The 16,885-nt window shown below is 39.9% G+C and overlaps 1 protein-coding gene across 1 annotated transcript in view; it reads right to left on the bottom strand.

Moving 5' to 3' along the window:
* Window positions 1-8,217: 8,217 nt before the first annotated feature.
* The window catches only part of AGBL1 (AGBL carboxypeptidase 1), a 779,202-nt gene continuing 770,534 nt past the window's right edge, over window positions 8,218-16,885 (bottom strand). The window contains exon 23 of the mRNA XM_068543058.1: window positions 8,218-8,422. Within this exon, the coding sequence (XP_068399159.1) occupies window positions 8,218-8,422 (205 nt within the window). The remainder of the gene's footprint in view (window positions 8,423-16,885) is intronic.

Below are 16,885 nucleotides of genomic sequence, written 5' to 3'. Positions count from 1 at the left end.
GCTTTCTGGAAACCGGAAGTGATTTTTTTAGGACCTGAGCATGGGCTTGTGTTAAGAGAGGAGACAGGACAGTAAGCCAGGGGCTGGATCAGGAAGGGCTCAAGTGCCAAGTTCCATTAGCATTTTATCCTTAGGACAATAGGAGGCCAGTGAAAGGTTGTAAGCAGCAGAAATAGAAACAGATTTTCATTCCAAATGTTATGTCTACGTGAGAATAAAGGGCTGGAGAGGAGGCAGAGCCTCCAAAGATGAGGACAGTAGTGGGGAGACCATTGTTGAAATCCAGGTGAGAAATGGACCAAGAAGAAAGAGCCCCAGATTCTAAGCAAAGCTAAGAGTAGGCTTGACAAGACTGGTGAATTCACCCATTGAGCGAAGCATTAAGTGCCTGCCTCAGTCGGACATTGAGCCGTGCATCAGGCACACACAGAAACAGATTCTCATCGAGATGATCCAGTTTAGGAAACTGGGAGGTAGAGACTTTTCTGGGTGGAGATAACGAGGCTCTGACATGGAACTTGTTCAGTTTGAGGTTAAAGGGGATATTATACAGGGACGTCCGGCATGAGTTGTTTATATTTGACTCAAATATTGAAACCAACAAGAACAAAAATAATACATCTTCCTAGAGAGAGAGAATCGCTCCTTGGCCTCTGAAAGGCCCTGAAGAGTCTTTGAAGAGGCACTTTTCCTTGCAGTGCAGGCTCAGGTGCCAGACTGCCTGGGTGAAAATCACCATCCTGCTACTTACTAGCTGTGTAATCTTAGGCAAATCCCGATCTTCTTTTAGCCTCAGCATCCTCACCTATGGAATGAACATAAGAAGAGGGCCCACCTTGTAGGTTTGGGTTGTGAGGCTTAGACATGATAACAAATGCAATGGACTCAGAGTCCTGTATGTGGCAAGAATTCATATTCAGCCCATGTTAGTGGTAACTGTTGGTTGTTGTGTACTATTACCGTCCATCCCTTCTAAGGAAGTAAAAAGGAGCATGGGCTGGGAAGTCAGACTTCTCGGGGAGTAGATCCCAGTTCCATCACTCACTAAAAGTGTCCCTTTATTTCCTTAGATTCCATATATATGTGTTAGCATACTGTATTTGTTTTTCTCTTTCTGACTTACTTCGCTCTGTATGACAGAAAAAAAAAAAAGGTCATGAAGAACCTAGTGGCAAGACGGGAATAAAGACACAGACCTACTAGAGAATGGACTTGAGGACATGGGGAGGGGGAAGGGTAAGCTGTGACAAAGTGAGAGAGTGGCATGGACATATATACACTACCAAACGTAACATAGATAGCTAGTGGGAAGCAGCCGCATAGCACAGGGAGATCAGCTCAGTGGTTTGTGACCACCTAGAGGGGTGGGATAGGGAGGGTGGGAGGGAGGGAGATGCAAGAGGGAAGAGATATGGGAACCTATGTACATGTATAACCGATTCACTTTGTTATAAAGCAGAAACTAACACACCATTGTAAAGCAGTTATACTCCAATAAAGGTGTTAAAAAAAAAAAAAGTGTCCCTTTATATAGGGCCAAACTTCTTGTCGAAAATGGCATTAGTAATGCCCATTTATCACCCAGAGTGGTCGTGAGAATTTCAGTGAGTGACTATGAGCAGGATAGGAAGACAGGCAGGCTTTTCCTCCCCTGATGCCTCCTAAAATAACTTCCTCTTCAGAATGAAATGTGGGTGGGGCCTGGTCGATATTATTCTATCCAAGATCATCCATTCGTTTAACACCCACACCCTCGAGGACAGGGCTGTGGGTCTCTTTGCTTCCTCACTCTGTCCCACAGCCATTCCAGAATGGATCTCAGGGTTACTTCTTGCCCTGACTTCCAGAGACCAAGGCCACACTCAGACACCTCAATTGAACTGCTCCCAAGAATTGTGCTTAAATATTATTATTTTGTCAAGGGAATGGTCATGATACATGCCTGCTCTTAAGAAATCATTTTAACCCTATAAGGCCCTACAGAAGACTATAAAAGATCAATAAAAGCTCCTAATCAGAATAACCAGTATACTCCATGCATTTTAACAGTTCATCGCTCTGCTCTGTTTGGCTACTTGTCGTAAGAGGTGAGTGTGATTAAATTGGTAATTTTCTCCCAAATATGCATTCTCTTCCAAAGAGAACTGGATCCATTTTTCTTCATGACCTGAACAGGCTCAAAATACACACATGCGAGAAGGCCAGTCTATGTCATATGCCGATGAGAGAGGTTCTCACATTCTACCCCAAAGGCCTTCACTTCCATTTCTGTGTGACAGCACATCGTAAAATCATCACCTAGCTACCCCTTGCCCTTAGAAACATGTGCCTGATGACAAACCTTTCCTCACTCTGTTTTCTTTCTGAAAGCCCTGGACCTATATTGTGTGTATGTGTGTGTGTATGTGTGTGTGTGTGTGTGTGTGAGGGAATCAAGCTCAATTTCAGCTCTATTGTGTTGAAATGCATGTAATAGATAATTTTAAGTTGTATACAGTTGACTCTTTTTTATAATTAGGCACAGAAAGGCTGTAATATAATCCATTTTTACCTAAAAATTTCCTTTTAGCAGTTCCTTTTTTCTAAACAGCACTTTTATCAAGAATCAGTTGGATATGCAGCACACATGGAGCCAAATTACAACACAAACAGAAGAGGACATCTGTTGGGGAGATAGCAGCAGACTCCAGACCTCATGAATTATCTTTGTCTAAAAAAGCTTGCTTGGTTAGTACCCAGGCTACACTGTCATGTGTCTTTCCAAGACTAGAGCCTTTAGGGGGCAGGGGCGGGTTGTACCAACAGGGCCAAAAGAGTCCATCACTCTGCTGAGGACGCAAATGTTCAGGTCCACCACGCAGGTCTCTGTCCTGAGTCCCTAACAAGGATGACTCGTGTCAGACATTTCATGGAAGCTCCTTTTCTTGGCAGAGGGCAGAGGCTCCCCTTGGAATATGAAACTGACTCTACAGGTCAGTTGCTCAGGCTGGACGATGGAAGCCGTGGGTGAGAACTCCCCTCGGGGTGTAACGTGACCTTACTTTTGTTGGCAAGGCTCAACGCGAGCTTGTAACTCAAGGATCAGGTATGTTCAATTGTTCTTTGCGGCTCTGAATCCTTTTACTGGAAACCCAGAGGAAAGTGGAGCCAATGGATGGTACTGAAAGAAGCACCCAGGCAGCCAAGTTGGCACAATGCACATGGAGTCATGTGCCAGTTCTCAACAAAGTGAGCCTGTGTGTCCACAGCACCTTGATGAATACTGAAGGCATAGACTCTCAGAGATTCTGTTCCTCTGTTCTTACTTCTCTATCTAAATACTTGCACAGTCTAGACAAGGACAAGGCCACCCTGCTCCTTAAGAAGCTTGCCTCACATGGGAAACGGTCTTCCGAGGCGAGGCTATACTTGTGCTAGATGCCATTTTAATGAAACCAATTTCCCTTCCTATAACACAAGCTCTGATATGAGATGGAAAATGGAGGAATTTAAGGGAAATATATGGAATTTCATTGAGATGTTGGATGTCCAGTTTTGAGGCTAGGTGGAAGATACATTTTTGAAAAACTTTAATGTGTCAGGTGAGGGGCGACATAGAAAGATAATAGGCAGCTCCATGCATCTTAGAATTCTCTATTCATTGGCCAGTGGGGTTGGTGCTGTAAAAAACACATAAATAAAGTTGTAAATGGCAAGCATAAGCATGCTATAAAAGGAATGTATAAATGGTGCATAAGGGGCACAGAAAAGAAATTATATAACTTGACTTGGGGTGACTAGGAAAGGTTTTACATAAGAAAAGTGATATCTGAATTGGGTCTTGACACCCCCAAATGAGATAATGGGAGAAGCTTATCAGAGACAGAGGGAAAGTGTCAACAGGTTTGAAAAATCAAAAAGGACAGTTAGGTAGATGCATGGCTCAAGAAGTGGTGTGTGTGTGCATGTATTTTTGTGTGTGTTCATCCACACTCACCAGTATGATGAGATAAAATGAGGTTATGTCCCATGGCAAACTGTAGAGACTGCAGATGGGCAGGATTTGAATTCATAAAGGAACCAAAGAGTCTCTAGCACAGGGAGGTGTCATGGAGAGACAGCAGATTCCATCCTTAAAGGATCATGGAAGCATGGTCCTTAGGGGATCACGAGAAGCCTTGTGCTTCTCTACCCATGATGATTATCCTGGGTGTGAAAATGGCCCCCTGTTCTAGCCCTGCCATGCAGAGCATCGGACAACAGCTGGCATAGGACAGCTGTGCACGTGGCCTGGACCCCACATCACCCCTATAGACGCACTTCCTTTGCACATTTTGAAGCACAACTGCTTCCCATTAGAGCTTACAACTCCCTGGAATTCTTGAGTAATAACATTTGGCTCGGAGTTCGGTAGAACGTTTTGCAGGAAAATTGACCATAGTGGTTTGGCCAGCAAGAGACATGTCTGTCCGGGCTGGAAGAACTGCTCCTGTGACTATCTGTAGGTGACTTGTGATGAGCCTTCCCCACCCCCAGACTGAAGATCGGTGAGGTGTGACACAGAATGGCCTTCTGTCCTAGCAGGAAGAGAGGAAAGTCTGCTCCCCCCGCACTCTTCTGTTCCCTCCAAGCAAACTCCTTCACAGTTGGCTGGTGCCTGGGCTCAGTGGCTCAGGACTTCCACCCAGGTCCCCAAGCTCGCTGGGTGGAGCTCATCTTCTTCTACTTCCTTTCCTGATATACTTCTGGATTCTAGGAGTCCTTTACAACTGGACATCTCATAGACCCCAGTATTCAACTACACTCCTTATCTCTCGCCTCACCCCAAACCTGCTGCTCTTCAAATATGATAATTTTATACCCAGTGTACTTCTCAGACCACTGAACAACCAGCATAGCAAGGGTGCCAATCAATCAATCACAAACATGTGGTGCAGCAGGAATGATGCATACATGCCGACCTCAGTCCTGGCTATGCCTCTGCTGAAAATCTTTGTCTCCTCCCAGCACATTCAGAATAAAGTTCAACCTTTCATCAACACATGACAAGTGTTGTTGATCTGATGGATGTCTACCTTGTCAATTTCATCTTCTGTCACTCTCCTCCTTTCCCCACATACAAGCACATGTTTTAAATCAGTTCACGCTGAACATTTTATTTCAAGCTATCACCCCACCCCGGGACCTTTGCATAAACTCTTCCCACTTCTTAGCAAGTCTGTCCTCTTCTTTTTAACCAGGAAACTTACATATCCTTCCAAAATCACCTAAGTTATCACTTTCTTTTGGTAGACTTTTCCCACCACCGCTGCCTCCATTAGATGAGGTGATTCTGTATCATCCTCTGCACAGCTCCATAAAGCCGTGTGCCACTGTGTTAAAATGAAATGTTTATTGTTCATCTCTGCCGCTGAACTTTGAGCAACTTCGGGACACAGTGAGTCTTTTTTCTCTGCAGCTTTAGAGCTTAGTAAAGAGCAGGACACATAGCAGGTACTTAATATATATTTGTTACATGGATGAATCAATAAATAGTCCACGTTTCTGGCTTTTCCTGAGCACATCACATAGAAATTTACCTGCCCTGGTCACATTCTCAGAAACATGGTAAATAAGCAATTTTGAGCTGAAATGCAAATTGATGATGAGTTAGTATTACTTCCATTCTTCTCACCATTTACGTTTTCAACAATATTATCTTCTTGAGCCTCAAAACAATGGAAAAAAAAAAAAAAACACAGAAGCATTATGCCATCCTCTATTTAAGAATGGAAATATTGAATATGGGAGAAGTTAAGAGATGCTTTCAGCCCGGATTTGAATTCAGTGTTTTTGTCATTTCCCTCAAAACTCTCATTATGTTACAGAAATCTGAATGCCTTAATACAAAGAATGAATTGTGATTTCTGAATGATAGCAAAGAAATTTGAAAAAGAGTTGAAAAATAAGGGACTATCAATAATAATAACAATAACAACAACAACAATAATAATAATGTCAACTTCCCAAATCACAGCACATATAACTTTCTTGTATGCCTTGAGGCTAAATTATGGCAAAACATTTTTTTCTGAGGCTAAACTCTTTCTGCTGAGTTTTCTCTGAAATTAGTCTGTTTCCAAGATCTCTTGGTGGTGGTAGGTACATCAGGAAAAGTCTCTTTGGCATGTTTTTGAACCTCAATATGCACTATTTTCTTTTCCCTTAGGATTAAAATTTCAAATCTTTAGCCTTGCCTACCTGAAATAAAGACTAGATTTTCCATTCTCCCTTGCAGCTCCCTGTGTTCATAGGACCACTTTCTGGATGGTGGGATTAAGCAGAAGCAGTATGTATTGTTTTGGAAATATGGAGAACATGATCTTCTATTTCTGTCCTTCTTACTGCTGACTGGGATGTAGATGCAAAGCCTGATGCTTCAGCAGCTCTCTTAGAGCAAGAATAGAAGTAACACACGGGGGCGGGGGGTGGTTAGAAAGCTGCTGAAGCTGAGTGCCTGACATCAGGCATTCATGATACCTGCTCTGGTCTGCCTATATCTGGAATTCCACATGAAAGATAAACAGACTTCTATCTTACAAAGGCTACTGCTGTTTTGGATTTTCCATCTCTCATAGCCAAACCTAATTCTAACTAAATACATATGGCATCTGGACCAACATACATTTGCTTTAACATATTATCTCCATTTTATCTTCCATTCTAATCTGCCTTCCATGTTTCTTCTCATCCTTTCTGCCTGGGCCCTGTACATATCATCCTTCACACTTTCAAACTGTTTCCATCTGTCTGTTGAAGGGCCTTGCTCCATTTTCACTTGGTCTAAGCTACGCCAGCCCCCTAGGCTCTGTTCCTACAGAACCTCCTGCCCTGATCCCCTCTAGGAAGAGAGAGTATTTCTCAACCATGTGACTCCATAGAATGTTAACTGTGAGAATAACTCCATAGAATGTTCTGCCTGCATTATGGAAGAAAATAAGCCAATATTATTGTCTTCAGTGTGCCAAACTGTATACTTTTACATGTTATCTCGTTTCATCTTCATAATAACTCTATGATATAGATATGCTCATCTCCACTGAACTGTGGTTTAGGGAGATTTAATTACTTTCCTCTGTTCTCATAATAAGTAACAGCCAGATCCGGGATATGAGCCACATCTATCTGAGTCTGAAATGAATGAATTGCTGCCTCCCAAGATTATGAATTTCATAGATTTTCAAATTTGTAAAGACCAGTGGCCATGTCTTATTCACTATTGTCCCCCTTCCCTTAGAAGGGGATCTTCTGCAGATTCTATATCTGCAAAATGTATACTGTTCCAACAGACCAAGGATGATTACTTGGTTGTACAGCCTTTTATGTTCAATCAATCACTCAGCAAGGGAAGACCCTGCCAGGACCCTCAGAGTCTCAGTGGGGCTCATGGTTTGGGCTGAGAGGCTCAGATGCTATAAGAGGGAGACAACAGGAAGTGATAACCCTCATATAGGGAACGACTTAAACAACCACTTAGAATTCTGGCTGAGGAGACACGAAGAGAGTCCAACTCCTACTACTTCTAGTCTACTCCAGTTTCAAGCACAGGAATGGAGAAGAGCTCAGCACAGTCTTCAGAGGATCCATAGTCATCTTGAGTATCTCCCATTCTATCATAATGACAGCATGCATATAGCCACCTATCTATATATGTAAAATGCTGTAATGAAGAAGTAGCCACTCTGGGGACTTCCCTGGTGGCACAGTGGTTAAGAATCCGCCTGCCAATGCAGGAGACACGGGTTCAAGCCCTGGTCTGGGAAGATCCCACATGCCGCGGAGCAACTAAGCCCATGTGCCACAACTACTGACTGAGCCTGCGCTCTTGAGCCTGCGAGCCGCAACTACTGAGCCCGCGCGCCTAAAGCCCGTGCTCCGCCACGAGAGAAGCCACCGCAGTGAGAAGCCCACGCACTGCAACAAAGAGTAGTCCCCGCTCACCGCAACTTGAGAGAGCCCACACGCAGCAGTGAAGACCCAACACGGCCAAAAATAAAACAAATTAATTAATTAAAAAAAAAAATAAAAGAAGTAGCCACTCTCTATGCATAGTGAAACTAGAAGAAAATCTGGATGTAGGGATGCTGACCTCGCATGGGCTGGCTTTCTGTGCCAGCATTGTGTGTGTGTGATGGTAAAGCAACGACATGGCAGCTAATCCGATGGTTAGAGGCACAGAACTTGCTATGAACCGCAGGGTTATGGGATGGCTTCTCTTCCCTGCCCTGGCCCCTCCTCTTCTTCCTCTCCTTCATCCTTGTGGAAAGCGCACTCCTGGATCTCCCGGTCCAGCTCGGAGAAGCTCCCTTCCTGGTCCGAGCTGCTGTCGGTACCATAGTCAATCTCCTCCAGGCCGGGAGGCTCATCATCCAGTTCTGAAGCGACGCTGCTGTTGCTGCTGCATCTGCCACGAGTTCCCAGAAAACATGGAGAAGAAAGCAAAGAGAGGGAAGGAGGGAAGGAAAAAGGGGGGAAAAGGGGGAGAAGGGAAGTAGAAACAAGGAGGTGAAGAGAAAGGAGGGGGAGATAAGAAAAGAAGTTACCCAAAGAAAGGAACATGTACAATTGGTTGGAAAAGGAGGGTGGAGGTTATCTTCACTGAGTTTTAATCTCAAGAGCCCCTGTTCCTTTCAACGTGTTGCATACATAGCACCCTGTGTTCTCAACCACTACCTTGAGATGGGGGAAGAAAATCTGTAAAATCTGTGGGCTCCCTTCTTCCTTGGCCAGCAGAGTCTGCATTTCTAAGTCCACTGGAAGATTTCCAATCACAGGATAGGGACAGCCTCATATATTTAACACTGTCAGTGTCCTTTAAGCTCAACGTGAAAAATCAGAGACGGCTGTCATTGACTATCTGAGAATGTCATGTCAGTTATGCCCAGGAAAGAGTGGGGATGGAATTCAGGTAGGTAAGATTCAAAATCCCTAATGTTTCCCACTCTAACAGCACAATAAGTCATATTACATAGCTCCCTTTTACCATGGTGAATGCTTTATTAATTAAAAAAATTAAAAAATTAATCCAGGTGGACATGAACGGAGAGAGTAAGCGGGAAAACAGTACTCTTTCCACCATGTTTGTACTCCCTTATCATCTCCCCTACCTCCCTCCAGTTTATTCACAAGTGGAAGATCACAGGGGTTGACTAATGAGAGACAAAAGGGGGCAATAGGAATGAACATCAAACCTGGACCATATATTGTGAGCAGGGGAAATTTCCTCCCAAGGAACTGTATATCTTTCTCATTTGCATGAGGTGCCTTCTTTCCTGAAGACTTCCTAATCACTCCCTACTTAGGACTTAACCAATTAGGATTAGCAGTGTGCTGGGTTTCTACTCTGTGATTTATAGAAGGCAAGCACTTCATAAATCAGGCAGAGATGTTCATCCACCTGCCTCGCCATAAACAATGAAAATGGGTAATCAGCAGCGTGGTTATGTTTTAGCTTGGGACATGAATCAGAGGCCAGTTTCTTAATTGTCCACTAACTGTTACGAGCTGCTCCATGCTCTTCAGGCTGTCAGTACCCTAAGCTGCAGTTCTGGTGGGACATAGCATGAATGGAAAGGAAAGAGAAGAAATATGAATCTTGATTCCACAGCACCACAGCATTAAATTGTTATATTTTACAGGCTGAATGGTGGGTGATAAAGCAGTTGAATAAAGGAAGGTAAGAGCTGCCCAGTCATAACACAAGCTCAAGTCAGCAAGAACACCAAGTGCCTTTGACTCCGTTGTCACCATGGTAGGTACTGAGGTGACCATGCTGTACAATGTCAAGAGTCTGAGTTTTAATCCTGACCAGGGAACCTTGGAATATCCCCTTCACCTCACATAATGACAATAATAATATCTCAAGAGTTGTTGTGAGGTTGTGAATACCAAATGAGAAAACACATGGATGCAATCTAGCAGAATGGACTGCAAAATAAAAGCAATCAACAAATTTTAATTCCACTTTATTGTGGATACTGAAAAAGATGGTGAAACATGGTGGTAAAAGTGAGCACGAACTGAGATAGGTTGTTTTACACCTGAGTTGCTGCAATCTCTATTGTAAAACTATCCAAACTGGCAATGCTAACAGTTTCTCTAAAACATAATTTTTACTATTCCATTTCAAATTCAGTAGCTTGCAAGAACTAGCCCTTGCTTCTTAACGCAATGTGAGTATCGGTGGATGGGACATTCTTAAAGGGTCCAGTTGGCAGGAGTCCAGGAGTAAACAACAGGGTCAGTCTTCCCCTAATAAGGCTCTGCTTTCCCTTCACTGTAGAGTCTGCTCCAGTCACACACAGACTTGGAACTTTCCTACTACAGTCAAGTTGTCAGGCTGTTCTTGTTGTGACCATTCAAACGTACCAGGCTAAATGTGTTTCCAAGTCTTTATTCATACAAGCAATTTCCTATATCTAAAATCATCTTCCAACCCCTCAACATCCAACCAAATAAGATAGATCAATTTTAAAAGCTCGTCTTAATTTCCACCAGATGACTGTTTTGATAACTCTATCTCTTATTGAAATTTCTTCCCTAAATATAACTCTTCACATATTCATTTAATTTGCTTTGATCCTTAATAGTGTTTATAGTCTTATATTGTGAATAAGGCCCATGCATCTGTCTGATTCATATTTATATTATTGTATAGAACATCTAGAATGTGCGGAGAATATAATAGGAATCAATCAATCAATCAATCAATCAACTGTTCCCTGTGTAAATCATATACACCCACTGGCTTTAGCAAGGCAGCTGTAGAGTGTAGGAAGCAGGCCACCCTCTCTGGCTTCCAAAAGGCGGCAGAAAAATGTCTTGACTGTGCACGCCCGTGGCTTTCAGCAATGCAGCAGGAGAGTGTGTTGCTCGTGTGCACGTGCTGAAGTTAGGCTGGGAGTGGGAGAATGCCTGGACCACTCTCACGTGCCAGCCCCAGCCAGGGAGCAGGAGAGTGTTGCAACTGCCTGTGCTCTGTGGCTTCAGCAGGGTGGGGGATAGTGCCATGTCCGCTTGCCCCTGTCCATCTTAGCAAGGCAGCAGGAGGGTAATGCTTCTAAGCTTAACTGCCTGTGCTAGCAGGGTATGTGGAGAGGGCAGTAATGGCATCTGCCAGCACCTCCATCTCTGGGGTGAGTTTCAACTGACCCCTGCTCCTCCAGCACATGCTTTTAGATTAGCAAATGGGTCTCTTTCTCATATACTCTAGGCACATTTCAAGCTGCTATTTTTTCTCTGTGTCTCAGGGTGGGTAAGACCATATGTGAGCCCTTTAAAAGGGAAGGTTCAGATTCCTGTAGCACTATGGGTCCCTTAGACATCAGCCCTGTTGGTTTTCTAAGCCAGACATTTTAAGGGCTTGTGTCTCTGGTGTAGATCCCAGATGATGGGTACATGATGTGGAGCACCAACCCCTCACTCCTCCTGTAGAAACACTGGACTGATGAGATTCCCTCCTTATTGTGTGTTGCCATGCTTGTGGTCAGGGAGATTTCTTGCCAAGACTGTCTCAAACTTCCCTGCCCTTCTTGATGTGGTCCTTTAATCTTTTGTTGTGGTGAAGCAGGTCATCTAGTTTTCAAATCTTTTTCAGAGAGAAATGATCCATATATAGCTATAGATTTGGTGTGTCCATGAGAGGAGGTGGGTTCAGAATCTTCCTATCCCGCCATGTTGGTCCCCCATTCAAAAGTTTTATATATGAATTAAACTATAATTATCATGTCAGTACATTTTAATAATTTTAAACAAATATCATTTCCTTTGTCATTCGTATTTATAAATAAATGTAAAGTATAATATAAATATAATATAAAATTAATACATAATATACAATGTATAATGTATTATAAAATTATATATTATACATATTAATATGTTACATATTTATATGTTATGTACATTTACATATATATTTTTATAAATTAAGAAGGCTTACAATAGTTTAATTATATCTCTCACTTATTTGCCCAAATGTGTAGGAATTCTGATGAGTTAGAGAATCAAATGCATATTCAGGGACTCCCACTTCTGGATAGATAGAGAACTATTTCTCCCTTTTCCTCTTCGTAGTTCTCCCTGGATATTATATATTAAAGAAACATAAGGAAATGTGGATGAAATATGGAGAGAAGAAGCCAGACCAGATCGGGACCTAATGGTCAATACGGTGGTATGTTCCCTGGGTTTTCTTTCGGCCTCATATTCTCTAGTCTTGGAGCTGGAGAAGCTGACAGCCTGGAATTGCTAATAAGTGCAGACCAAAAGTCCTTAACAAGAGTTTGTTTTCTTTATCCAAATGATGAGACAAGGAGCAACCTCACAAAAAAAGACAAGTTTTAAATTATAATAGCTCTATTCCAACCAAACCCCACAGAAAAACAGTAGTCCTACCCTCATTTTGCCAACAGAAGCGTGGTGAACCTAGATTTTTACTCTCATAAGACCTAATTGTGATGTCCGAAATCCCTTTCTTTCCCTCATGCTAAGGAAGCAACAGGGAAGGCAGAATAGAGCCTGCACTTTCATCTCCAATGTACAATAATGAGGTCTCCTACCCATTGATACCAGTGGGGGCCATGTAGGGAGCCTGGACTTCCAAACACAACTCTTGGTAACAAGACGACTCCTTACCAGTTTTTGTGGAGACCAATAACAAGGTACCCGTGCTGCTTCCACCCAGAGCAGTACTAGTGAAGGCCTAGCAGGAAGCTAAAACACTTACCAATGCCCAGCAGTAACAAGGAGCCCTCAGCACCATGGGTGTCAATGGAGCCCAATAGGGAGGCTAGACTTTCACCCACATGTAGCAGTAACAAGGTTCCTTCTTCTCCTCTCTGAATGGTGTCATAGGAGCCCAGTTCAAACAGAAGATTTTAATAAGACCCATATCTCATAGTATATTATCCCAAATGTTCAGATTTCAATAGATAATCACTCATTTTACCAAGAACCAAGACAATTGATAGACGCTAACAGCAAAATGACAGAGATGTTAGAATTATCTGACAAGGATTTGAAAGCAGACACCATGTAAGTGTTCCACTGAGTAATTACGGACACACATGACAAAAATAATTGAATGTCTCAATAAAGAAATGGAAAATCTCAGCAAAAAAATAAGGAGTATAAAGAAGAATCAAAGGAAACTGTAGAAGTGAGAAATACAATAACGGAAATATAAAACTTGAGGAAGAAACAGAAAGTCTCAACAAGGAAACAGAACATATAAAGAAGAGCTAAATTGGAAAGTTTAGAACTAATAAATACAAAAAAAAATCTAAATAAAAAATTCAATGGATGGGCTCAACAGCAGAATGGAAGGAACATGGGAAAGAATCAGTGAACTTGAAAACAGAACAATAGAAATTATTCAGTCTGAATAACAGAGTGAAAATAGATTAAAACAATGAACAGAACATCAAGACCCTGTGGGATTATAACAAAAGATCTAATATTCATTTCAGCAGAGTCCGAAAAGAAGAGAACCTGAAAAAGTATTCAAAGAAGTAATGGCTGAAAATGCCTTAAACGTTGCAAAAGACATTAATCTACAAATACAATAAGCTGAGCAAATCCCAAATAGCTAAACTGAAGGAAACCTAACCAGACAGATAATAACAAGCTTTCTGAAAACTAAAGACAAATTAAAAATCTTGAAACCGGTGTGAGAGAAACTTTAGGGTAACAGCACTATAGTGGAAAAATAATTCTAATGGCAGCAGAGATCTCATCAAAAACAATAGGGGCCATAATAAAACAGAACACCATTCTTCAAGTTTGAAAAAAAAAACAACTACCAACCTAATACTCTAAATCCAGAAAAAACAGCCTTCAAGAATGAAGGGAAAATAAAGACATTCTTATAGGAAGTAAAATTTTCAGAATTTGTTGCCACCAGACCTACCTTAAAAGGATGGCTAAAGGAAATCCTCTAAAAAGAAATGAGCTAATAAAATAAGGAATGTTGAAATATAAGAAAGGGAGAAAGAACAACAAAAGAGTAAAAATATAGATACAGACAATAGATTTTTCTTTTCCTCTTGAATTATTAAAATTATGTTTGAGAGTTGAATCAAAAATTATACAATTGTGTGTTATGCTTCATGTAAATAATTAAGCTAATTTTATAATAAATGAGAAGGTAAATGGATATACAGGGAGGTAAGTTTTCTATACTTCGCTTGAACTGGTAAAAATGTGACACCAGTAGATTATAATAAGTTATGTATATAAAATGTAATACCTACAACATGAAAAAATATATACATAGAGATACACTCAAGATCTTATAAAGAAATAAAAATAGAATTCTAAAACAAATCCACTAACACGGAGACAGGAAAAACAAAACAGAGATTAAAAAAGGGAGAGAGAACAAAAAATAAAATGGAAGAGTTTGCCCTAACTTATCAATAACATTAAATGTTATATAATTGTCATATATACTAATTAAAAGAAAGATGGTCAGAGTGGATTAAAAAAATGTAACCCAACTGTATGCTGTTCATAATAACTCACTTAAAATATAATGAATATGGTAGATATAAACTCAAAAGATGGAAAAGATATACCATGAAAATATTAATCGAAAGAAAGCAGGAGTGTCTATATTAACAATATCAGATAAAGTAGTAATTGGAGGAAAGGTAATAACCAGGGACATAGAGAGATACAATGATAAAAATGTTAATACATCAAAAAAATCATAGCAATCTTGTACACGTATGTATCAAACAACAGAACTGCAAATTATGTGAAGCAAAAACTGATAGATCTGAAAGGAGAATTAGACAAAACTATAATTATAATTCAAGGTTTCAACACTCCTTTCTCAACAGTTGATTAAACAACTAGACATAAAAGCAGCCAAGACACTGAAGAGTTCAACAACACCATCAACCAACAACACAGAATTGACATTTATAGAATACTCCCCATCCATTAACAGCAGAATACATATAATTTTCCAATGCTGATAAAATATATATCAAGACAGACCATATCTTGAGCCATAAACAAGCTTCAACAAATTTAAAATAATTGAAACAGTGCAGACTGTGTTCTCTGACCAAAGGAATCAAGCTGGAAATCCAAAACATAAAGATGAAAAGAACATTTCCAAACATTTGGAAAATAGATAAAAATACTTCTAAATAATTTAGGAGGTCAAAGAAGATGTTTTAAGGGAAAGAAAAACATACATTGAACTTAATGAAAATGAAATATAACATATCAAAATTTGTGGCACACAGATAAATCCATGGTGAGAGGAAAAGTTATAGCAATAAAATGCTTACCTTAGAAAAATCTGAAATCATAAATCTAAACTACACCTCAAGAAAGTAGAAAAATAAGAGCAAAATAATCCCAGAGCAAGTAAAAGAAAGGAAATAATAAAGGGCAGAAACCAATATAACTGAAACAGAAAAACAACAGAGAAAATCAATGAAACGAAGAGCTGCCTGTTTGAAAAGATCTATACCAAGACCAACCCCTAACTATACTGAAAAAGAAAAAAAGAAGAAAGGCACTGATTACCAATATCAGGAACAAAAGAGGAACTATAGATTATAGACTCTGCAAGTATCAAAATGATAAGGTGATGCCACACACACAAAAAAACTCTACACACATAAATTTGATAATTTATATGATATGGATCAATTCCTCAAAATGCAAAAACTACCACAATTATAGATAATTTGAATAGCCCTATAGCTAATAAAGAAATTGAATTCATAGTTTAACACATCTTGAAAAAGAGTTTTCCAGACCCAGATATTTTCACTGGAGAATTCTACGCGATTAAAGAAGAATTAACACCAATTCTACTCACTCTCCTTCAGAAAATAAAAGAGGAGGGAAGACTTTCCATTCACGTTATGAGTCAAGTATTATTCTAATATTAAGGCCAGACAAAGATAGTAAAAAAAAAAGGAGGATAACTACAGACCAATATCTCTCATGAATATAAATGTAACATTCATAACAAACTATTAGCAAATTGAATTCACTATTCTATAAAAAGAACTATACACCCTGACCAAGTGGAGTTAACTCCAGGAAAGTAAGATTGGTTCAATATTTAAAAAATAATCAGTGTAATCCACTATATTTACAAGCTAATGAAGAAAAATCATATGACCATATAAATTTATGCAAAAAATATATTTGACAAAATTAACACCTATTAAAGATAAAACCTCTCAGATAAGATAGTAATAGAAGGAGACTTCCTCTTATACATATGAAATAAAGCGGCAGAAACAGACACCCACAAACTTGAAACCCTATGACAATTTGGAAAAGACTGTAGAATAAGTATGTTTACAACGATTAAGAAATTAGAATAAGTTCTGGATGCATAATAAAAGATAAGGTACTTTTGATAAAGAAAAGATGAATTTGAAAATTAAACAGTTTCTCTCTAAAAGTAAAAAAAAAAAAAAAGATACAATAAACAGCTCAATGGAACAGTTAAATGGCACAAAAGACACAGTTAAATAGAGAATTAATAAACAATAAGAAATATGTCTAGAAGTAGAGAGGCCATATTCAAGAAGATAATAGTTGAAAGGTGATAGTCCTCAAACTGAAGAAATACTCTGGCAAGCAGGAAAATTAAAAAAATTAAAAAGTCCATAATTAGATACATCAGGGTGGACACCAATAAAAAAAAGAGAAATCTTAGAGAAATTGAGAGAGAAAAGACAAATTACCCTTAAATGAATGACATTTAGATCAACAGATTTCCCATTAAACAAAAAAATAGGGGAAACTAGGTGAAGGGAAATTTCTGTGCTATCTCTGCAACATTTCTGTGAATATAAAGTTATTCCAAATTGAAAGTTTAATTTTAGAA

The sequence above is a fragment of the Eschrichtius robustus genome, chromosome 1 (assembly GCF_028021215.1).
Source record: "Eschrichtius robustus isolate mEscRob2 chromosome 1, mEscRob2.pri, whole genome shotgun sequence".
Taxonomy (NCBI): Eukaryota; Metazoa; Chordata; class Mammalia; order Artiodactyla; family Eschrichtiidae; genus Eschrichtius; species Eschrichtius robustus.
This window is presented reverse-complemented; position numbering and strand designations above follow the sequence as displayed.